Source organism: Grammomys surdaster, unplaced genomic scaffold (genome assembly GCF_004785775.1).
Source record: "Grammomys surdaster isolate TR1022 unplaced genomic scaffold, NIH_TR_1.0 130, whole genome shotgun sequence".
NCBI classification, from domain to species: domain Eukaryota; kingdom Metazoa; phylum Chordata; class Mammalia; order Rodentia; family Muridae; genus Grammomys; species Grammomys surdaster.
Genome location: NW_021604588.1, coordinates 5,646,304 through 5,670,409, shown reverse-complemented (window position 1 = coordinate 5,670,409; position 24,106 = coordinate 5,646,304). Strand labels below are relative to the sequence as shown.

Below are 24,106 nucleotides of genomic sequence, written 5' to 3'. Positions count from 1 at the left end.
GCCTCGAAAAGTGAGTATGCATCATAAGGTACCAAATATTTAGTCCACAATGCAAGAATGGCAGATAGTATATTTTATTTTGTGCCAGAGCTGGGTTGCCATAGGTTAAGTAAGAGATTGAAAACTACAGTGTTTTTTCAGTGTGTCCAGTGACTATTACTCAACATCAATGTGAAGAGTACCTTTTGGAGAAAATGAAAGACAAGCTGGTGGGGATTGAAAAGGTGAAAGACTTGAGCCTGAATGAGAAGTGCTTGACTATGTCAAATCAAAACTCTAGTGATCAACTGAACACAGGCTGATGGAGTAGCTATGAAGACATGGCGTCAGGAGTTGCCAGAGTATGGTGAAGTCTCTTTATGTACACGGAAAGGACTATGGTTATCATTATGGACACATTCAGCTTCTTTAACAGTAGGGCATTAGAATAAGAAGTGTATAATGTATTTTATCTCTAACTCATTCTTGAGTATTTTAGTGAAGAGACAGCAGTGTTATCTTAAACATTGCTTGTTATCTGTGTGACATATGCATGACCAGCAAGGGGAGCATGTAGTTATGTTACTTGTATTTCCTTAAACTAGTGCTTCTCAACTTCCTAATGCTAGGACCCTTTCTCATGTTGTAGTGACCTTCAGCCACAAAATTAGCTTTGTTGCTACTTTATATCTGTAATTTTGCTACTGTTATGAATCATAATGTAAATATCTGTGTTTTAAAATGGTCTTAAGTGACCCCTGTGAAAGGGTCATTTAATCCCCAAAGAGGTCTCGATCCACAGATTGAAAACTGCTACCTTAAACAATGGTATTTATCTTTGCTTAAAGCAGAACAAAAGGACTTGTTCAGGGATTAGGTGGGTTTGTACTTACTGTAACCATTTGGTGACCACAAGTCAAACAATGCCTTCAGCACTAGGATGTTTGAAACCAATGTGCCATCGTTAAAATCATATATTATTTTGGAAAGTTGTTTACCCTGTACAATACAGTTTGATGTTGAGTGTCTCTTTTGTATGTTTCAGGGTAAGATGATGGCATGCAAACACTGCAGCGATATCTTCAGCAAGGAAGGAGCTTTAAACCCAGTGGCCATAAGTAGAGAAGACCAGGGACTTGAAGCAGATGATGAGAAGGACTCACTTAAGAAGCAGCTAAGGGAGATGGAGCTGGAACTGGCACAAACTAAACTGCAGCTGGTGGAAGCCAAGTGCAAAATCCAGGTTGGTGATTTGATAAAAGATCAAAAGAACACAAGACAAACAACCCCATTTTACTCTAGAGAAATTACACAACCCTGAGTATATAGAATAGATCTGAAAATCTGACATGTACTGACAGTAAGACATGAAAAATTGTATTTTTAAACAATTCTAATATATAGATAGTATTTATATAAAGTAAATTTGATTTGTAAGATGGCATACTTATTTTGATATAATTAAATTTTGGCTGGATATTTCATATTATGGGACAAAGTTATTCTCAATGTTATTCAAAGTTGATTCATACTTTAATTTTGTAAGTGTCAAGTCTGCAAATGCTACTTCTCATAAACACATAGTACCAAAATGCAAAGTATGTTCTGGGCCATTTCAGAAACTATAGATTCTGTTCTAATTTGAAGACAAAATTAATTCCATGGCTTAATTTTAATGAAACTTGCCAGCAACTCAAACAACTGATTTTTTTTTGTAATTTTTCTAAGATTTATTTTTGTGTGTCGGTATTTTGCCTACATTTGTATCTGTGCATCACATGTATACAGTACCCACAAGAGGACAGAAAAGGGGATTGGATCTCCTGGACATGGAATTACAGATGGTTGTGAACTACAATGTGGGTGCTGGGAATTGAACCTGGAGCCTCTGGAAGAGTTGCCAGTGCTCTTACCAAGCCTTCTCACCAGCCCCCAAGTTTTTGGAATTTTTTGAAAGCAAACAGTCTAAGACACTGTAATCCAAATACATATCACCTTGATACTTACATGCTGAGGAATAATGGAAAACAGTAAAATATTTTTTCTATAAATAAGTCACTGTGCTTCTATATAAGAACAAAAATTTTTATGTACAATAAAAATACTGTAGCACATTAACATACACAAGTCCAAAATCTGAGCCAAAGTGTATTTGAAGTAGCATTTGTTGGTGCTGTCTGGCATGATGGCCTGCCCAGTGCAACATGTACAGTTTGTGTTTAGAACCAAGGCTGAAGTGACATGATAGAATATGAAGTCACATGATAGAATATGGGTTAAGTATAGACAGAAACACCTCAGATTCACTACATCTTTGGTTTTGAGTTAATATTTTAGCATTGCCAAATTTTGTCATGACCTTCCCTGACTCCTATATTGAGTTATATGACCCCACACATTGGGAGAGTCTCAACCCATACTTTAAGAAGCTGACCTGAGACAGGATCAGGGCATCTACCTTTAATCCAAGCACTCAGGAGACAGAGGCAGGTGTATCTCTGAGAGTTTGAGGCCAGCCTGGGCTATGTAGTGAGCTGCTGTCCTTTAAAAGGAATCTGGGCTTCAGAATACTGTCCTTGGTTAGAGTCAAGATGTTCCTGCATGAGATACATTTTGTATCCCTCATATATCCTGGACCATCATATTTTAATAGCATGTGCCCATGCTATTAAAACAAACATGATTTAAATGAACTTTTAATAATTATGTTTTATGAGAACTTAATAGTATGCTTTTTGTTTGTTTATCCTTGGTAACTCTGGTTAACAGATCTGAAAATGACACACCCAAGCCCTCAGTTTTTACCTTCACAAAAGGCTAATCCCACTCTTTCGAGTTGTTTTGGGTCTCAGCCCCATTCTCTCCATATTGGATAACAGCAGTTAGAAAGAGGGGCCTGGTGTCTTGATGGACTTATCTGTTGCTTTTTCCCAGTAACCATGCTGCGTCAGATAGCCTCAGCACTAGGTCTTGTCAGGAACCTGAATGTTCAGGGCAGTATTTGAACTGGAACTCATTTGTACTCATATTTATTTGTGGTTTTAAGCATCTAGTCTCCAGTTGCAACCTAAATTTGGACCTAAATAGCAAGGAGATGGGGAAAATAAAATGTGGTTCATTTCTCTATTCATAGAAAGCACAGATTCTCATTTTCATCAGTAACTGTTTTAGCTCTCCACTTTTCTCTTCCATTAGGAAGCCAACTAAATGTCTCCTGGGCTTTGAGGGAGGGCTGGCTGCAGAGGCCTGGTGAATCTAAACAGCATCTCTTAATTTCTTCTGGCATTTATATAACCTGTGATCTTCTTCCACTAGGAACTTGAGCATCAGAGAGGAGCGCTTATGAATGAAATACAAGCTGCAAAAAACTCTTGGTTTAGTAAAACCCTGAACTCTATCAAAACAGCCACAGGCACTCAGCCACTACAGCCACCACAGGCTCCTCAGCCACCCAAGGAGAGCACATAGTTCCAGCCTCAGCCAAGCACAAGAGCACAATGATCAAAACAACGGAAACCAAGAATTTTTCCTGTTGTCCCTTTGAAAAAACTAAAGGAGACCAGAAAGCAAGTTAGACTCTTTTCAGTAGCTCTGTCTTTCATGTATGACATTTTTCAAAGAGATGTTATTTAAACTGACCTGATTTATGTTGAATCTCTATTTCCCAGCTTCTTCATGGAAAACCATATTCAGATCTATCATAGTATATATTACACATTGTTTTATATGCCTGAAATTTAGTTGGAAATGAATAATCTAGAACTGAATTCTTTTTTTAGAATTAACTATTCACAATAATTTTTATCTTCCATAAAAAATGGAGACATGGTATCCCAAGGTTAAAATGGTAAGATCTTTGTCACAGAATTCTGTTTTTAAAGGGAAACTAAGCCTCTTTAACGTTCCCGGATTATTCATATAAAGCACACCGTGGGGCCGCGCATGATCACTGACAGGTTTCACACTGAAAATGACTTCCAGAGTAGTGCTACTTCTGTCCAAGAAAAGAACAGACCAGGGGTTGGTGTGACAGTTTCCCTCCAGGTATTTTAAGTTGGCTACATTTGGAAATGAAGGGCCAATAGCTGTAGAGTAGATGGGCTACTACACTCTAGGTAAATAGAGACTAAATAAATGTGCAATAAAATCATTTGGCTCTGGTATTCTAGCAGATCATTTTAAGGACTCCAAATGGAGCTTGTTCTCCTGATGTGCCTATGTATGAACACAGAGGTGACTTGTGACAAATGTAACCTCAAAGATGGATAGTTTAAGTTACAGACTTGGGGGTCCCTTCTCTGGAGAAGTCTAAAAAGCGTGCAAGCGTTGTACTTTGAATAGAACGGTGATGAGGCACTGAGTGATGACAGACTTGTTAGGCCAACACCAGTGTTCTGTACTTTATTAAAGGATGTGATGTTGCCAAGGACGTTGAGGAGATCTTCTCAACACCTCAGTGTTGGGCAACTTTCCTAAGTTTTCCTTAACTCCTAAATGGTGTATCACATCTGAGAATAAAGAGAAACAAGTGCATTTTTCACATTTTGGATTGACTAAATCTTTATAGAAATTCTTAACTCATGGAATGGTAAGGTTGCTGTTAAAAAATGGTGCAAATATTTTTTTCAATTATATTTGACATGCCTGTATAAATAGCCCTTGCAAGAAATTCTTTGGAAAGAACAAAACTAATTTTTCCTTTTTCTAAGCTACTATGGAAGTCTTTGGTCCCTTTATAGCAACCAAACAACTGTCAGTCATATACAGTAGCATTTGTTTATCTTCATCTTTAGCTTCATTGTTATACATACTGTTTCTAAAGTATCTTAGAGTATGTAGTGCCACAGTGGTTCTCCTCTGTGCCATATATTGTAATAACACAGTCTGAGAGAGACCTCTCAACCTGCCTGCAAGTTGCTCATAATAGATCCTTCCTCTAAAATCATTTCTGAGTTCTAGCAAGTGGAAATTCTTTAATCTCTAAATATCTGTATCATCTACAGGCCATGAAACTGATGTTGTTTGATATGTCATACTTATCACACAATGCTCTCCATATAGAAATTTGTTTTTTTCTGAGAAATTTCATCAGAAGATGCATTTCTTCTTACCAAAAGGGCAATAACCCAGCACTCATGATAGCTCTATTGAATTTAACGTTCCCTACATAGTGGTTTTGATAAGCTATTTTTTTTCCTATAAAATATAATGGCTAGAACATTACATTGTTTCTGTCAGTCATTTAGTGCAGCTACTTAGCTTTATTGGTACTGTGTGCTTTGAGACCAGGAAGCCTGCACATATCACTTTTTCAGATGGCCAAGGTAAATTAAGGTGCACTTTTATGGACTTACAAATACCATCCACAACTCTTTTTAACTTCTGAAAATAAGTACATTCCACAGAATACCTAAGTTGCAAATTTTTAATAAGTGATAGGTGAGAGAAACAGAATGGCTCTAGATTAAGTCTTTATCTCTTCAGGCTACTTTCCTTTTTCTCTTTAAACAAAATCACCAGGAACATATTCTTTAAGAGTTAAATATATCTTTTGAGTTTTCGTCTAATTCTTCCAAAAGACATAACAGCAATACATAATCTTTTTTATTTTCTAGTACCCTATGATACTGGGGCATGTATATTGGTATCATGTCTAAGCTGCCCAGCATTACACTGTCTTTGAGTTAATAACAGAAGTAAAGAAAATCCAAGAAGTAGTAAGTGATTGCTTGTTCATTATCACAGTAGTGCCCAACCGCACCATTGCTTGACAACTCCAGAATGCCAACATAAAGCAACTAACTCATCTCACTTTCACTTACTATCTTATATATTTGAGAATTGAAACTTATTTTTCTCTTGAGACAAGTTCTACTACATTAGTCTAGGCTAGCCTTGAACTTAGAACCTTCCTACCTCAGCCTTCCAAGTGCTGAGATTACAGACAGGCACAACAGTTAAAATGATTATTTTGAATTCCTTGTAGAAAAGAGATAAGTCAGCCAAGTGTCCCAAGATATTTTCAAACATGATAGTTTCTTTCATCCTTCTCTAAGATTTACATGCTTGTAAACACTCCTGAAATGCTGACATTTGCAGTGTCTGAGAGGTGATTATTCCTCTTTTTGTTGAGTTCTGTAGAATTCAATGAAGATTCAACCCATTGGCTTTTATAACTTAAAGGTCACTTTTAGTATATTCTTGAAAGCTGAAAGACACTAAGCTGGATTTGGAGTGCATATGTTTAGCACACATCCTGAGCCAAGTCACAGTTTGGTTTTCTTTAGTACTTGTAATTTAATGCAAAGAAATTCTTGGTTCACTATACTTCAGTGTGAGTGCTCATCGGAAACAGTAATGGGAAAGCCACATAGGCCACAACCTATCTTTTCATACAGTATGTCCTCCCCTCACCAGTTATTAAGATAGTAATTTTTTTCTTTTTGGTCTTCTTGAATTTACCTGGTAAAGTTGAGAAGACCCCTTTGTACTGATAATAGTTTAGTATTTGTTTTATTTCATGTTCTGAAAATGTTCACTTTTTCCTACAATGTATATTTATTTGTTTTCAACCCCTGCTCCAGCTATTGAATTGGTATTGAAAGTGAGAAAACTGAAACAATATACAGGTAAGAGGGCACAGCAGATAAAAGAGCTTTAAAGTAGTCACCTAGGTCAAGTATCAGTGTTGGTCACAGTGATATACACCCACAATCCCAATACTCAGGAGGCTGAAGAATAGGCATGCCTGTGAGCTCAAGGCCAGCTTGGGCTACTCAGTGAGTTCCAGGCTAGCTAGGATTACACAGCAAGGCCCTATTTTGAAACACCAGTAACAACAACAACAAAAAATTAAACGTGTAGCTAATATCAGACTAAGCATTCATGTACTCTCACTGAAATCATCTTTGCTAATGAACTCACAAGCCCTGTGCATCAAACCCAAAGGTGGACAGAGAAATCATTTTTTAAAGGACCTAGTTTTATCTTCTAAGAAGGACACTTAGAAAAATGATTGTATTACATAACTTATTCTTTATAATACTCTACAATAGATTATTCTTTTGCTTTAATATCTAGCAAATGAGATAATGAACAATTCTGTTGTATGATCTGAATAGTTAGGGGTGAGTGTGCATGTGTGCATTGTGTGTGTGTGTGTGTGTGTGTGTGTGTGGTAAAATTTTTATAGAGTATATGGTTCTTTTGTTTATCTAGATACCAGGCAACCAAATACACATTAGATTTTGAGACACAGTGTTCAAAACTGGAAGCCCAGACAGCATCTCTGTGGCCTGTTTTCAATGACCGTGCATAAAATTCTGTCTAGTCTTTGTGCTGGGAGTCACATTCAGCACATTCTTCTTTTCTCATGGTGGCTTATATGTTAATACTTGCAAGGCACTTTACCCATTTCCTTACCTTTAAAGCTCTGCAAACATGAGGCCTCCCATAGATTATACCTCAACAAGTGATGCTGAGCTTGAATTATAAGAAAAAGTAGATACTTACAACATTTTTAGTAATTACAGTCAGCTGTCCTGTGTATCATTCTCAATTTCCTCTTAAAAAACAAAACAAAATGAACTACAGCTTGAACTTACCTCCAACAAATATATCACCTTCTATAAAACCATCTCCATCAACATGTCCCCTTCATTGTGCCCTCATCATTAACAGTATTTTAAAAACATTTAAGAAAAATGAATCGAGAAGAAAATGAACCTTACTTTTTATTGACAATTGATTAACACAAGACTCCTTCCACTAACCTACAACTCTGAGTAACTATATTACATATGGAAAATAATCAAAGAAACAGATTTGTGAATATAAATGCATCAAAAGACTATTGTCGTGAAAGCACAAGAATAAAGATGGAGATGATCTCAGAATCCAAGATGTCCCAATAGCCTCCTGCATTGGTTTTACTATTCTTGGCATTTTGCATAATGCATGGATTCTTTGTTCAAATTAGGGAAAGGATTTTTGTCAGCCCCATTTTTTTCTTTCCAAGTCCTGCCTTTTTCCTTCACTGAGGAGGTAATATAAATCCTATGCTATTTTTATGAAATGTGATTTTCCCCAGCATCTACAATAAAAACACCTTAGAATAAAGGAGTTATCTAGTCTGAAAAGTGCTAATTGACCATAAAATCAACATTAGCCATCAGCCTCTTCCTCTAGGACACTGACCAATTACTTGTTTCCATAATGCCATGTATTATGTATAGTACACTCTATTGATGTAAATGTGATGCTTGTTAAGAAAGTGCAATTTATTGTACATTGTCCCAACAAATGTTTACTTTTATAATTGTTATGAACTTGTATTGGATTGGTATCTTGTTTAGATGTGTGAATGAAACCTTGTGAATAAACAAATGTGACCAAGAAGGTTAACAAGGTGGCTGTTTTGTGAGCCAGTGACATTTTCAATGCTTTGTGTTGCCCCTTTGGTCCCATTAAACAGTAATAAACATTTGTTTTAAAAGTGCATGTGTCTAATTTTTTCAAGTTGACTTTATTTTGAATCAACTTACTAATGCTAGTCAACTTAGAAAGAAATCATACATAGGAGTATGTTCCAGGATGTACACAGCAAAATGATAGCCACTATAATACCACTGCTAATAGTCTATTAAAGACAGTAAGTTCCTTGATTACAAGTAAAAAAAAAAAACCATCTTGAGCTAGTTTAATAACCTTTAAAGGCAATGAATTAAAATAAAATAGGAACATCTATAGCATGGCATCCCAAGGCTAAACAGTTAGAAGGCTGGACACTTCTAATCCTCTGCCTGCTACCCAAGGCCCAATGGGGAAGTGGCCAATGACCACTTACCTGAAATCTCACAAGGCTGGTTGTTCTCTCCTGCAGCTCCTGCACCCCATCCTTCTCCTCCTGAGTCGTGTTGATCCTCTTCCCTGCATCCTAGACCCTGCAGCTCTAAGTGTCCTGCTCCGAGCCCAGCCATTGGCCACTGGGATCTTTATTGATTGATCAAAAAAAAAAAATCAACTGGGAACAAGGACCTTTAGCATTTGGACACACAGATTCCTGATTGAATCAAAGCATTAGGCAGTCTCTAACACAGTCCCATTATTCAGGGAAGCCATGGCGGCTTTCCTGTATGGTAAGTAAACTTTCCTAACAGGAAAAAGGCTAATAAGCTTTAAGTAGCAAAAAAGTATAAAGAACATCAGAGTGACAGGACGAGACTGGTGTGGGTGAAATGGATTAGCCAGCTGTGTAGTCTTTGATAAGTGAACTTGGTTCACCTATACTTCCTAGTTGTTCAACCAAATACTAAGCATTGCCATGAAGTCATAATTAATCATTATGAAGGAGAGAGCTTGTATAATCAAGGTAGGCATAGTTCTACCTGTTGTAATGTCTTAAAAACAAGAAAGACTGATGCTTGCAGAATTAAGTTCCAACCAATTCCTCCCTCCCCTCCCCTCCCTCCCTCCCTCCCTCCCTTCGTCTCTCTCCTCTTGTTTTCTCTGTCTCTCTGGCAGGGGAGGAAGTGTGTCTTTATAGTTTTTTGCTACTTAAAGCTTATTATTTCTCTGTGTAGGACAGCTGGCTGTCCTGATTAAAAGCATGCACCTCCATGCCCAGCTTCAGCTCATGTTCTTCCTGGCCTCTTGTGAATAAATCATGAGGCAGTCTACTTATGATCTTCCAATCCAGTCTCCCTGTCCTACAGGCTTTGGATTTGCTTAGCCAATTTCTAATATGTACTTATTGTTTTATTCTCTCCTAGAAGTTCACGTCTTTTAACTAATGCATAGACATGATCTATGTGATGACTTGGAGAGCAAGAGTTCTAGGCAGTAGAAAAATCAAATTATAGACTTGTGAGACAAAAAACTATACTAAACAATATGCTCAAGAAATAACAGAAATGCTATTGTTTAAACGAGGGTGAAAATAGAGGTGAGAGCAGGTAACAGTAAAGGGCAGAAGTGCTTGAGTTTCTACACATTTTAAAGATGAAGTCAGGAGGAGTTGCTATATATATAGCACATGGTGTATGGATTCAATGAGGATTCAATGTGACTCTTGGGCCTAAGTAGGTAAGATGATTAGGTGATGCTTCCATGGAGTACACTGGAGTATTTGTTCCTATTCCAGTCCTCATTTCTGTTTATTGTTTGGATACTTTCAAAATTGAAATATAAAATATATACCTGTTGGTTCATTTCACTAATTTATAGGATCTTGCTACTTTGTGCAACTACTGAGTCCAAATGATCTTCATACACTTCCATTAGCCCACTACTAACATGACAGAGCAGCATAGTATAGAGGTTCCGCCATCTTGTACTCTTGCTGAGGTCATTTTAGGTTTAATTAGAATTTGATCTCCTTGATGGAAAATCCCGTGGGAAATTACCTAACTCTATTCTAGAAACATAAGGTCAAAATGCCCCAACTAACTTAACTGTGGTAAACCACCTGCTTGTGTAAACCTTCCCTTCCAGCTAATACCACTTAGCTTTTGTTAAAATGCTAGCTTACACAAAACCTTCCCCCTTGCAATTGCTAAGCTACCACAACATGTTTTTTTGCCTTTAAAAGGTCCTTACTAGAAACATTCAGAGCTACACTAGGGTCCTAACTACCAAGTGTAGGCCCAGCTAGCTGGACTAAAGACTTTCAATTGGCTATAAACTGGTGGGATCCCCACAACAGTAATGCTTGTCAACTTGAGAAATTCACTCCTAGGCCTTAGGTATAAACTACCAAACCACACAAATGTTATCTTTACAGCTCATACCATTGTAACTTATACCCAAATCAAAAAACAATACTGTTAGGTCTCTAAGAAATTTAGGTCTCACTCAATATGTGTGAATCCTTCCAGCATGCTTCACCCTAAACCTCTCCCTTCCTGGGCCTGGGCTTGTTTCCCTTCTTCCAGTTTGATCCCTGAAGGGACTCTAGGCAGCATGAGCATGGCACTCGTGGCTCTTGCAGGCCTTGCTCTTCTCCCCTATACCTTCTGTCTCCCCCCGCCCCCCCCCCCCCAAAAAAAACCCTTTAGATTACATTCTTAAAATCAGCCACCAAGGTCTACTCCCTTTTAAACATTCCCTGAGGCTGACTACCAAGGTCCAGCTTTCAAAGTGCCAAAGTACTTTGGACTTTGGACTACCAAAGTCCAGTAACCAAAAACCCCCTTTTGGCTATCCTAATTAACATAATCAATCAAAATGAAACACCTCATTATAACAGTTTTTACCTTTATAAACTGCCATTTGCCTAAGGGCCAGGTCTGTTTCCACTCTTATCCAGAGACAGTCCTTTGTCCCTCCAGGACCAAGCCTTCCCTCTCTCCCTTTCTCCTTTCTGCTTCTCCTGTTGTTTGTCCCACTAGGGCAAATAAATCTTTGTGTTGAGACTTTGGTCTTGGGGTGTCTTGTGCCAAACCAGTCCCTTCAATCTCTATATAACTCAACCATTTTTGCTACATAGGTCACTTGTCCAAGTCAGCCTCTCTTAGTCTGAGAAGGATAGGCTGACTCCATGACAGGCTTCAAAATGGCAGTTCAGGACTGGCCAAGTCCAGTCCTCAGAAGCTGCCCTAACACCTGGCCTGAGGCAAGGACAATGGGTCAGTAGAAATTTCCAGACTTCCTCAGCAATGGTTTCTAGCCTCCATGTCCCGGCAATGGAATGTCCCTAGAGATGAGGTATGATAAAGGTCATCCCTGCTTGACTTCTGCAGAATAAAACATTTTTACGTTTACATACTATTTGAGTCTAGAGTATCATTCTTAGGTGAACCATGGGCCCTTACAGGTCAGAGGCACCTCTCTTGCTCTCTCCCTCCCTCTTAATGTTGTATTTAGTCTACCATTCATGTTCAGCCTGGACTCTTGTCTCTGCCTGATTTCTTCTTTATAGCTACAATAAAAATCTCCATACTTTAGAAATAGGCATGTCTTCCTCGTTTTATTTCACTTTTTCATTCAAATACTCAAATCCCAGAAAGGGTGGCACCTTTCTGTCACTGTTCATTCCAGAAAAGGATTGCTTTCATTTTTATCACTACAGGCCATGGGATTAGTAGTTTAAGACTTTAAATTTCAACTATACACTATATACATCCCGGCCTGACATGTCATTTTATGCAAGTTCGTGTGAGAAATTTATGAATGTTGCGTGTTTTAATGTCTTGATGTAATTAAATTATTATAAAGTGTAGTATAGTAGCATTTTCCTTGACTTGCTGACTCTAGTATCCCCTCTAGGTATCTGTAAGCTGACAGCAGACTGCTTGACCTCCCAATGGGTACTGTTTATTTTCTGTCTTGTTTCACTGTGTTATGGACGTCTCTATGCTGTCAGAATTAGAATAATTTGAAATGCGGTTTTATGCTGAGGGTTTACTAATCCACGCTGCTATAACCAAAGTCCTAAGAATTTCTCCACATTTTACGTGGGATCACTCAATCCAAACACTGCTAAAAATAAAAAATAATTGAACTGTTAATAAAGAGCGAAGACACTGGAAAATCTGGTATCAAGAGTTCATAAAGGCAAGGGAGGATGAAGATTTCAGCCACTTGAAAACGTGCCGCGTTTCCACCACTGCTTAGGAGCCTCTCAGATAACCCATGCAACCTTTTCACATTCCCACGAGATGGCGCCACGTCAATGGTCTAGACGCAGGACGTCTCCAGAAACCCACTACCCTAAGCCAGTGTTCTCTTCAGGAGCCTTCCTCTCTTAACAAATCCATCCTTTTTTGATCCTAATTGTGCTTCTTTGGGGGCGCTCCTTTGTTCTCTCCCAAGACCTCACCGATATAGAAGACAAGATGGCGGTCAGGCTAGCCCAGCAGCTCATCGGCGGAAACAGCCCTTCTCTAAACACTTCCTATTGGGCCCCCAAACCTTTGAAGCTTAGTTCCGGGGCTAGGTCAGGCCGCGATTACGAGCTGCGACTGCGCAGCCAGGTTATGCCAGAGCGGAATGACGTCTCAGTCGCTGGAGCGGAAGGAAGAGGCTTGACGCCTCGTGAGCATTCGATCGCTCGCGAGAATTGAGCGTTGCTAGGCACCTGCCTGGGGGCGGGACTAGACTCGGCGGGGCGGAGCTGGGCGGGGCCTCGCGGGCGGGCGGCGGAGCCTCGCGAAGGTTCCAGAGCGGTCTCGTGCGGAGGGCAGGGAGCCGAGTCGTGCCGGGTCGGTGTAGCTCGCTGCCAGCGCTGCGACGCTCGTGGGTGGCGTGTTCGGCCCTTCCTGTCTGCTTCGGTGCACTGCTGCAGCTCCGGCTTCGGGTCTGACGCGCCACAGCATGGCTTCCGCTTTGGAGGAGGTAGGGGTCGGCTTGGACCCACCGGCTCGCGCCGCCCGGAGGCCGCTGCTTCCCCCGGGCTGGTATCCTCAGCTCTGTCCCTGTCTCAGGCCCGCGGCCTCCGCACTGCCACCTGCCTGGGCCCTGAGTGTCCCGGCCGCGGCTGGAAGGTCGGGGGTGTGTCTGGATCCCAATTTTTGGCGCGGTTCGTGGTAGGCTCGCGGGTGGCGGTCCCCTCTCCATTGCCTTAGATCTTCTCGGCTCCCGGTTTAGGCCAGGGAACAGGAACCTTCCTTAAATTAAAGCTCATTGCAAAAGCTATGAGCTCCGGGCCGGGGCAATTGGAAGGGATTCCTATGTCCGCACGACTAGCCATGGCCACCGCATTCATTCCATTCTGTGTGTTATTTCTAAACGCCATGGACAGTGCTTGTGATTCTAGTTTTTATTTACCAGTGCCAGTGGCTGATCTACAGGCCTTACACATGCTAGGCAAGCTCTACCATTGCGTTACACCCCCAATCCTTATGTATAAAGACATTTTTAAAAAAATTATTGGAAATGTAGCTGTAGGTACTGTTAGGAAACAGTGAACGTGGATGACTTGACCTTTCGGACCCTCAAGTTTTACTTAGCTACATAACAAGAGTAATTGAATTACCGGCTTTTGGCCTATATAGGTTTTATGTGAGTGATATATCGTGCTCACAGAAACGTTGACTATCTGTTAAGCTTTACTTTTCGGAAAATTTCCCCTCACTTTGAAAAGCAAGACATCGGCTTTTAACACATAAAAACTAGGAAGTTATGTTAAAGTATTAATCCGGGTATCTTGTAACAAGTGAGTAGCCTTGGGCACCATGTGCTCACTCGGAGAGTAGAGGGTGGCTTAACAGTTGTGCACACAGGTATAGGTAGTTCAATATTAATTGTCTTCAAAGGAAGGAACTTTAAACTTAAGATATGCCTAAAGGGGCACGTTTTTCTTTTAAGACAAAATTCATCTTATTCAATCATATTAAAGTGTATAATTCAGTTTTTTTCTGTTGTCCAACCATCAGTGTTACCTAGTTGCAGAATGTTTTCATTTCCTCAAATAGAAATCCACTGTAGGTGCACCATCTAGATGGGCTGGAGCCTGGCATGCTTCTAGTTCATCCGTGGTACCCGTGTAGCATTCCTTTTTGTGGTTGAATACTATCCCATTGTACAGACTCACCTGCTGGCACATACCTGTTTCTCCGTCTTGACGATTGTGAATCCTTGTAAACAAGCTTTGTTTTATGGGCATGTTTTCAGTCCCTGAAGTTGCCAAATAATAAGGGAAGCTACTATTTCCACAAGAATTGCACAAAAGGTACCATTTCTCCACATACTTACTAACATTTGTTATTTTATTGGGTGGTTTTTGTTCATATAATAACCATCCAAGTGAGTGTGTAATACCACCTCATGATTTGCTCTGCATCTTTGTAGATGTGATACATCTATTTGTGTGTGTACCTGGTGTCCAGTTCCATGTCTTTGTGGAGGAAAGTTGGGTTCTTCCATTTTGAGCAATTGGGTGGGGGTAGGTCTCACTAAGTAGCTCTGGCTTGGTATTAGAGATACACCTGCCTTTGCCTCCAGAGTGGTAGAACTAAAGGCATGTTCCACCAGGCCAGACTAAGCCTCTGTTTTACAACAAGGAAACAGATTCAAAGGGAGGTACATTTTATATATAGAAAACAAATGTATGCCAAGAAAGCAAGAAAAATTACAAGAAGTGGGCAGGAAACTGTTGTATCTAACCCCGGTCACCTTAAAGTTTGGATAGAGAACCTACGCTGTCAGTGGTTTCAGGGCTGTGAACATAAAATGAAGCAATGGCTCTTCTATAAGTCACTTCAATTGATATCTTACTAAAGAGTCCATTAGAGCCAAAACTGGCATAAAGAGGGCCTGGGAATTCTGCCATGAGTCAGCTAGAAAAAAGGATTTCCATTCCAGTCAAAAGCAAAACCTCTTACTTTCTCCTTTTGTTAAGTTAATCTCTACTCTAGGAATAAGTACTTGCTTTATTTTTAATATTTTTTATTATGTTGACACTTAGAATCCACATGAATTTTGAAACCACTGAGAAAGACTTTGAATGAAATATCTTGATTCTAAATTCAAAAGATGAGTGTGCAGTTTTGGATCTTAGAATCAACTTTCCTTGGGACTGTGGACAGGAGTGTCACTGTCGAGCTTTTTATAAACTGTTAGTAGTAGGTACAACAAATGAGATCATAACGGCCACAGAGTAATGAGCTATTATAAAAAGGAACTCCTTTACTACTTAATATCTAGCATTTAAAGGAGTTTAAAATTATTTCTTTTATTTCTTGAGATTATAATTAAATCATTTTTCCCTTCCTCCCTCCAAACCCTCCCATTTGCTCTCTTTCAATTTCTCTCTCTTTTTTTTCATTTTACCTACATAGTCTGTAATGTTACTTTTAAGCTATCAGGGCTGACCATTTGGTACTCGGCCAGTTGGTATACTCTTCTTTGGGGAAGACTATTCCTCATGCTCTCAGCCTTTCTTTTGGGCCTGTCCTTGGGTGGAGTTGTGAGATCCTGGGCTTTCCTTGTCCACATTAGCATGTCTCTTGTCGTCTTCGTTCTGCTCAGGTTTAGGCATTCTTGCTGAGATATTGTTGGGTGGGTGTAACTTCTAATTACTAGGAGTCACAATCTGACAACAAGTTCTTTGATCCTCTAACTCTTAAAATCTTCCATTTCCACAAGAATTGCACAAAAGGGGTCATTTCTCCACACACTAACATTTGTTACTCTGCAATTATCTGAGCCTTACATGCCTTCAGTGAGGGAGTTACGCTGCAGATATATCCATTGGAACTGGGCTCTACAACATTGAATGTTGATTGTGGTTTTCTGCAATGGACTCTTATCAGTTGTAAATGGAGCATTTAAGGATTTTTAATATTAAATCTTTTTTTAGTATGAAGGTATAAAGTAAGATGGTTGTTTTTATGGTTAGGTTAGGTTATCAAGGCAGAACATTTTAAGCATTTTCTCCACATTAGTTCAGAGGATGATTGAGGAAATATTTAAGCCCATTGACTTTGTGTCTGCCTGTATATACCACATGTGTGGAAGTGCATATGGAGGCCAGAGGAGATCATCAGATATGTGGGAGACAAAATGTAAAGACTTGTAAGCTGCCTGATGTGGGTGCTGGGAGCCAAACCGTCCTTTGGCATGAACAGTCTCTCCAGCCCCAGTCCATTGATTTTCTAGCATTGTCTTTAGTAAAGTTCCACATTACATATCTGTCTGTAAAAGGTACAGGACTTACCTGAGGTATTGGTATCGCAAGAAAACAACAGATTTGCAAAGACCAGTTTCCAAGAGGATGTTCATATGGGATTGGATGCTGAGGTTTCCTTTCTGTGGTCTCAGATTCTGCCAAAAGATCAACCAACTGCTGTGCAAGACTTTTTCTTAGAAGCAGGATATTTTTTACATTATTTACCATGGCACTTGTGGAGATCAGGTGGTCTTTCAAGTACTGATTCTCCTCTCATTTGGATCCTGAAATTGAACTCAAACCATCAAGCTTGGCAGCAAGCACCTTTACCCACTGAGCCATCTTTCTGACTGTTTTATTTTTGTTTTAGGATTTATTTATTTATTTATTTATTTTATGTATATGAGCATACTGTAGCTTTCTTCAGACACACCAGAAGAGAGCATCGGATTCCATTACAGATGGTTGTGAGCCACCATATGGTTGCTGGGAATTGAACTCAAGGACCTCTGGAAAAGCAGTCAGTACTCTTAACCACTGAGCCCTATTTTATTATTTTATTTTATTATTATTTTTTTATTTTTTGTCCTAACAATTCAAAGGAAAATCTATGAGAACTGAAAGTACAGTCTTCGTTACCTCAATAAAGTTTCTGTAGTAGCTCCAGTCAGATGGATTCTCATCTCTTTTACTGTAATGTTTAAGTTTTTCTAGTATCTGAAGCCTGGACTTGGTGTTACTTTTAAATCTCCCACGATTCCTTTTCAATGTTCTAAACAAAGGCAGGTGACAGCCTACCAAACTGCAAAATTCAGACTTACTATTGATTAAGATTGTTTTCCTTTAACAAAAAGGAAGTGAGAGTTATGTACAGTTCAGTGAACAAGAAGAAATAACAGTTTGTAACTCTTAAGAAATTAAAATAAACTTAATTTTTAGTTCAGTAAGTTGAATTGGGCAGCAGGCCTTATTTATCTTAACTTACCTCTCTCTACTTCAACACAGTTGCAGAAAGACCTAGAAGAGGTCAAAGTATTGCTAGAAAAGTCCACTAGGAAAAGACTACGTGATACTCTTACAAGTGAAAAGTCCAAGATTGAGACGGAACTAAAGAACAAGATGCAACAGAAGTCTCAGAAGAAACCAGAACTTGATAATGAGAAGCCAGCTGCTGTGGTTGCGCCTCTTACAACAGGATACACCGTGAAAATCAGTAATTATGGTATGACCTGTTCTACTATATCTAGTGTTCTGACAAGCAGAAATGACTACCCCATAATATATTCATGTTACATATACGTTTTTGTGTGAAGGTTGTGGTTTTTTTAATGTTGACATTTGGTGTGGGTTAGATACTATTATATAGTGTAACAGTATATACCAAAATGGCCTTAGATACTGTATTGGGAGGCCATATTAACAGGTTTGTGGTGAAGAATTAGGATCTTTTATCTAGCTATTTGGGCTTTGCTTTTTTTTTTTTTTTTTTGAGACACAGTTGACCTGTAGCCCATTCTGGCTTAGAACTCTGAGACCCTCCTGCCTTGTATGCCCCAGATTCAGAGTTTTACTTTGAGGCCAAGTATCTTTGTGTATTGTCCAGATTGTTTCAGAAGTCAACTTGGCCTCAAGAGATCCTGCTACTTACACCTTCCAAGTAGCTGGGAGCCTAGTTGTATACCACCGTGCTGTGCTTATTAATTGGAATCTTAAATTTATATTCTACTTTGTCCTGAAAGAGCTGAGGTTGCTTGTAGGGTGGGGGGAGGTGCAACCTAGAGATGTAGGAATGATTATTGAATTCACGGTGTTGATGTATTCAGCTTGGTGCAGAATTGTTAATTTCCCAGAGACAAGTTGTGAATATGTAGCCCAGGCTGGCCTTAAACTCACTGTGTAACTGATAATGACTTTGAACTCCTGGTTCCCCTGCTTTACTTCCCAAGTGTATAAAATGTTTACCTGTGCTACCATAGCAGGCTCTGTCAAGTTGTAGATGGAGAACAAAATTATTTAACAAAACAGGTAAATAAGCTAATCTTCATGTATTTGCTTGGCATAGTGGGACATGCCTGTAATCTTAGCTGGTTAGGAAGATTACAAGTTTGAGGCCAGCTTTGGCAGTTTAGACCCTTTCTCAAAATAGAAAAGAAAGGTTAGTGCTAGACTGAAACTCAGTGGTACAAGGCCTAGCCTGGTATTCACAAGGCTAAGGGTTCAGACCCTATTAGGGAAGAGAATTATTTTGGAGAAAGAAGAGTCACATTTAGTAATTGTTTTTATTCTAAGGAATAAGAAGAACATGGGCTTTGCACATAGAAACTGAATTTGACTTTGCCTGCTCCCACTTGCTGGATGCCTAGCTTCAGCAGTAGTACTGTTTCTAGAAGTACTGTTATGAGACATAGCTTCTTCATCTTGAGAAATTTTTTTAATGATTTTTTTTATGTGCATTGGTGTTTTGATTGCATGTATGTGTGTGCATATGAGAGAGAGTGTCAGACCTGGAACTGGAGTTGTAGACAGTTGTAAGCCACCATGTGAGTGCTAGGCATTGAACCAGGGTCCTCTAGAAGAGCAATGACTGCTCTTAACCTCTGAGCCATCCCTTGAGAATTTTTAACCTTTAATTCTTTCCCATGTGTCTTGTTACTAGATTTTTATTTTTTGGAGTTTTATTTTTAAACCTTTTGTGTGTGGGTGGGTGTTTCATTTGCATGTATGTTTGAGCACCACATGCATGCCTCAGAGTCCAGAAGAGGAGCCAGCTGTCCTGGGACTAGAGTTACAGATGCTTCTTATTATGGTGCTGGACTTGAACTCTGGTTCTCTGGGAGAACAGCCACTGGTGAACCATCTTTTAGCTCCTGTAACTGGGTTTTATGATAAGCCATGTTCTCTTACTGTTCTATAGGCAGTTTCAGACATTCATGTTCCATCTTTTTTGTTTCGCTAGGATGGGATCAGTCAGATAAGTTTGTGAAAATTTACATTACTTTAACCGGAGTTCATCAGGTTCCCACTGAGAATGTGCAGGTACACTTCACAGAGAGGTGAGTTCTTGTTACTGGACGTACAGTGGTCATTGCCTTATTCATGGGAATCTTGTCTTCTGTATGGCTTCTGAAATTTGTTGAGATTTAGAGTTAACTATAAAGAAGTGTGACAACCAAAGGTACACACTAAACCAGCTGTTCTCAACCTTTGGGTCATGACCCCTCCAGTGTCAGATGATCCTTTCACAGGGGTCACTTATCAGATATTTACGTTATCATTCATAACAGAAAGCAAAATTACATTTATGAAGTAGCAATGAAATAATGTTGTGGTCCAGTGGTCACTATAGCATGAGGAATTGTATTAAAGGGTGGAGGCATATTAGGAAGGTTGAGAACCACTGCACCAGACTGAAGCCAGTTACTGTCTGAGAACTATAGCGTGCCTGTCATCATGGAACCAGAAAGATAATGCATTTGCTGTTGTATTGTAGGTCATTTGATCTTTTGGTAAAAAACCTCAATGGGAAGAATTACTCCATGATTGTGAACAATCTTTTGAAACCTATCTCCGTGGAAAGCAGTTCAAAAAAAGTAAGTTAGTTGTCCGTTTGTTTGGTCCAAGTATTATGATAGCCTCATTAAATTGAATCTGGCTGATTTAGAATGGAGATGATCTAAAAATTCTTTGCTGTGTCTGGTACCAGTCCCCTGCCTGATGTGTAAGTAGTATGTTACTGGAACAGCTGTTGTTGTTTTTTTTTTTTTAAAGATTTATTATATATGAATACACTGTAGCTGTCCTCAGACACACCAGAAGAGGGCATCAGATCCCATTACAGATGGTTGTGAGCCACCATGTGGTTGCTGGGATTTGAACTCAGGACCTCTGGAAGTGCAGTCAGTGCTCTTAACCACTGAGCCATCTCTCCAGCCCGGAACAGCTGTTCTTAAGTACTTCTGGTATCTACTTCTGCACTGCAACGGCACAGTAGATCATATAGCCCATGAAATGTAAAATAAATAATTTTGTGTTTGGCCCGTTGAAGAAAGTTTGGCAATTCATTTGTAGAAAAATTATTCTAAGAAAGCTGTTTTAAAATAAAGGAGAAATGACTTAAATAGTTTAGAGTGAGTTATAATGCTTTACAGGAGTCACTGTGACTCCTGATGTTTCTCAGCCTCACTGTTGTACAGTGGCAGTTAAAATGGCGTACTGATTAAATAGACAGGAAGAACTGGCATTAATAGTGTAGTCCATTGTATATAGATTTGTGATGCATTTAGGATCTGTTTAAGTACTCAGCGTGTTGAAGTTGCAGAAATACATGAGTTCATTTAGGAAAAAACTGTTGCTTATACTTTTTACAAACTCATACCATCCTTCTGTTCTTTCCAGTTTAAGAAAGTGATGTTTTAATATTTGAGATATATAGGCATGTCATTTCCCTGTTAGGTATTTGCCTAAAAGTTGTAATAAAAGCAATCTTAATTAGCCAGTGTCTCACTGCAGATACCCTCACTTACTAATTTTAGAGTCAAAGGAGGCATCTAACAGGCATCTAAGAGATCAGTTGATCATTGTTGAGTTGAAGGTTGTTTCCCTTCCTTGCTTTCCCTTCAGATACTTTACCTTCTATTTTTCCTTAAATCACCAAAATTCAGCCAGTCCTTTGAACACACCCTGACTGTGACATCTAGGAGCTACTCTTTTGCTATGGCAGATGTCTACAGTGTCATCCTGTTAGGTCTTAGGTTTTACTTGGTTCACATTTTGTTCCAGAGCCTTCTAATGAAGTTTTTCCCACACTTCCCATTAACACTGTCCTTAAGAGTCTGTGTGTACCTGTCTGTCTGAGAGAGACGGGGTAGTCTCTTGTCGCTTCGACACTATATGCACCAGGCTAGCCAGTCCACAACACGGCTTCTTGGGATTCTATCTTCATCTCACCATAGAAGTCCTGTGACTACAGTTGTGTGTGACCATATATAGCGTTTTTATTTGGGTTCTGGATGTTTGCATGGCATGCTGTCCTTGTTAAGTTTTTATTGCTGTATAAAACACCCAGACTAAAAATAACAGGTCCAGATCATCGTCCATCATGGAGGGAAATAAAGGCAGGAACAAAGGAAAGGCCATGGAGGAGCCATACTGGCTTATTCTCTGGCTGGCTCAGCCACCTGCCCAAGGATTATACTACCCCAGTGGGCTGCTCCCTCCCTGTCAATCACTAATAAAGCAAATGCCTTACTGACCTGCCCACAGGCAGTCTGGTAAGTAGGCACTTTCTCAGTTGAGGTTCCTCTTTCCAGGTACTCTAGCTTGTATCAAGTTGACAAAACCAAAACCAACCAAAACACATGCACATGTGCTTTACCTTCTAAACTAAGGTAGGTTCAGCCCAGGGTCTTTTGAAATAGGGTCTCAGGTAGCCCAGGCAGTATTCCATCACTCTAAAGATGACCTTGAGCTCTTGACAAGAGATTATCGTACCTTTTTCTAAAGTGCAGAGATTATAGGTGTGTGCCACAATGCCCTATTTTATGTGATAATAGGAATCAACCCAGGGCTTTATAAATTCTGAGCAAGCACTCTTCCAACTGAGCCATATCCTGAACCTTATCTTTAGGTCTTGATGGTCTTAGCATTGAAGGTTTTGCTTGTTTTATTCTGGCCAGTCCATAAAAGGATTACTAACACCAAGAATGAAGATTAATGTATTAGGCACTTGGTTGGGTAAATACTATATTCTAAGTACTTGTGCTTATTTCTATGTTACAAATTGCATCTGCCTCCTTTTCTTCCAGGTTAAGACTGATACAGTTATTATCCTATGTAGAAAGAAAGCAGAAAACACAAGATGGGACTACTTAACTCAGGTGGAAAAAGAATGCAAAGAGAAAGAGTGAGTTTAATTTTACTATTTTTAGCTTTGGTTATGGTTTTACTTTATGGATAACAGTTGTACAAGCAAATTGTTTACCTCCTGAGGTCTTGGGCCAACCTCTTAGAGATGGCGACAGTCAATCAGTTAGTGTCTGTCTCTGTCCTGTCCCCCCTTCCCCGTGGAGTTCTGGCTGTCCTAGAACTTGCCAAAATGGCTTTGAACTCCTGGAGATCCACCTACCTCTGCCTCTTGAGTGCTTTTGGGATTAAAAGCAAGGACTACTGTGCTCAGCCTATTAGAAGAGGGCAAGGGCCAGTTTAAGATGGTGTCGCTTGTTTTTTGGCATTGTTTTTATTCCTGGACATATTGGTACATCTGAAGGTAACTGTGGCCTGTTCTCAAATAGTTCTGCTCTAGGAATCTAGAGGTTTTCTGTGGAAATCACTGTCTCATGTCAGTCCTTGCTATTTGGTATTCTCTCCTTTGTGTACCGTGTTCATGTGGGTATGTAGTTTTACCAGGATAAACCTAGGCTTGTTATTCTGATTGTATACTCTAACATCCCTTCTCTCTGTTCCTCAACTTCCTACCACTTAACAATCTAAGAATCTCTTTCCATGCTTCAATTTTTCAATGTAGCCTGTTTTCTTTTTCACAGAAAGCCTTCCTACGACACTGAGGCAGATCCTAGTGAGGGATTAATGAATGTTCTAAAGAAAATTTATGAAGATGGAGACGATGACATGAAGCGAACCATTAACAAAGCATGGGTGGAATCCAGAGAGAAGCAAGCCAGAGAAGACACAGAATTTTGAGGCTTTTAAAAATCCTTATGGGAACTGGGATGTGGAATGCTCATGTTTCCAGTAAGGGAATGTTGTTGAACTGCACATATTTGTTCATGTGGGTATGTAGTTTTGACAGATAACTATTTACACAGCCTTCTAAGTAAAGACAGCAGATTCTCCATTTCTTACTGGAGGATTTGATTTAAATAAATAAGCTTATTAACTTTTTCCTTCATTAGCCTCCCAGACATTTTGTTTCAGAAAAGGCTATATGGCATTCTTACTGAAATGTAAAAAGGAAGTCTTACATAATGAAAATGTTACATGACAGATTTTTGTTCTGGCTGGGAAATAGAAAACAAAAGTCTCTGTCTATCTGTAACTGACATTAGTAATGTAAAAAATAAAAGCAAGATTTTTGCATAAAATTCAAATTTGTACATGAACTTGCAAGTTACTATAGAGCTGTTTTCCATTATTACCAGCTTAGGCAACATGTAAGCCATGTGTTACCATGTACTAATTGATTTAAGTATATTTATGACTATAAAATTAAAATACAAATGACAAAAATAGACAAACATCTTATGTTGATACGTACTGTCATGGATCAGATGGCTTAAAAAGTAACCATGATGCGAAAACTTGAAAACCCCCTTTATTCCTTTGTTCAATAAAGTTGGAGTTTTACTTAAAAGATAAGTTTTGCAATCTGTTTTGAGTGTATTCTTTTGTTACTGCACTTTAGTAAGTTTCAGAAAGCAGTAAGAGGGCTGGAGCAGTGACTCAGCTGTTAAAGGCTCACCATCAAAAAGAAAGCAATTAGATGCCTAGAAAAAGCGCCAGTAG

At 39.3% G+C, this 24,106-nt stretch overlaps 2 protein-coding genes across 8 annotated transcripts in view; both read left to right on the top strand.

Moving 5' to 3' along the window:
- Rabgap1l (RAB GTPase activating protein 1 like) overlaps positions 1-8,476 on the top strand; it is a 567,726-nt gene extending 559,250 nt beyond the window's left edge. For all 7 annotated transcript variants that reach the window (XM_028758413.1, XM_028758415.1, XM_028758421.1 and 4 more), the window contains 2 exons: positions 1,025-1,222; positions 3,295-8,476. In XM_028758413.1, the coding sequence (XP_028614246.1) occupies positions 1,025-1,222; positions 3,295-3,447 (351 nt within the window). In that variant the 3' untranslated portion in view covers positions 3,448-8,476. The remainder of the gene's footprint in view (positions 1-1,024; positions 1,223-3,294) is intronic.
- Positions 8,477-13,139: 4,663 nt separating this feature from the next.
- Positions 13,140-23,959, top strand: Cacybp (calcyclin binding protein). Its single transcript, XM_028759453.1, has 6 exons — positions 13,140-13,311; positions 17,591-17,807; positions 19,542-19,638; positions 20,076-20,175; positions 22,390-22,487; positions 23,128-23,959. The coding sequence occupies exons 1-6, from the start codon at positions 13,291-13,293 to the stop codon at positions 23,282-23,284; spliced, it is 690 nt and encodes a 229-aa protein (XP_028615286.1). The 5' UTR covers positions 13,140-13,290; the 3' UTR covers positions 23,285-23,959.
- Positions 23,960-24,106: the final 147 nt, after the last annotated feature.

What these genes read in the sequence shown, in the direction of transcription:
- Cacybp (XM_028759453.1), top strand. Translation starts at nt 13,291, where the DNA reads ATGGCTTCCGCTTTGGAGGAG. An exon ending in CGTGAAAATCAGTAATTATG is followed by an intron (nt 17,808 to 19,541) that starts GTATGACCTGTT and finishes TTGTTTCGCTAG; the next exon opens with GATGGGATCAGTCAGATAAG. An exon ending in CAGGTACACTTCACAGAGAG is followed by an intron (nt 19,639 to 20,075) that starts GTGAGTTCTTGT and finishes GTTGTATTGTAG; the next exon opens with GTCATTTGATCTTTTGGTAA.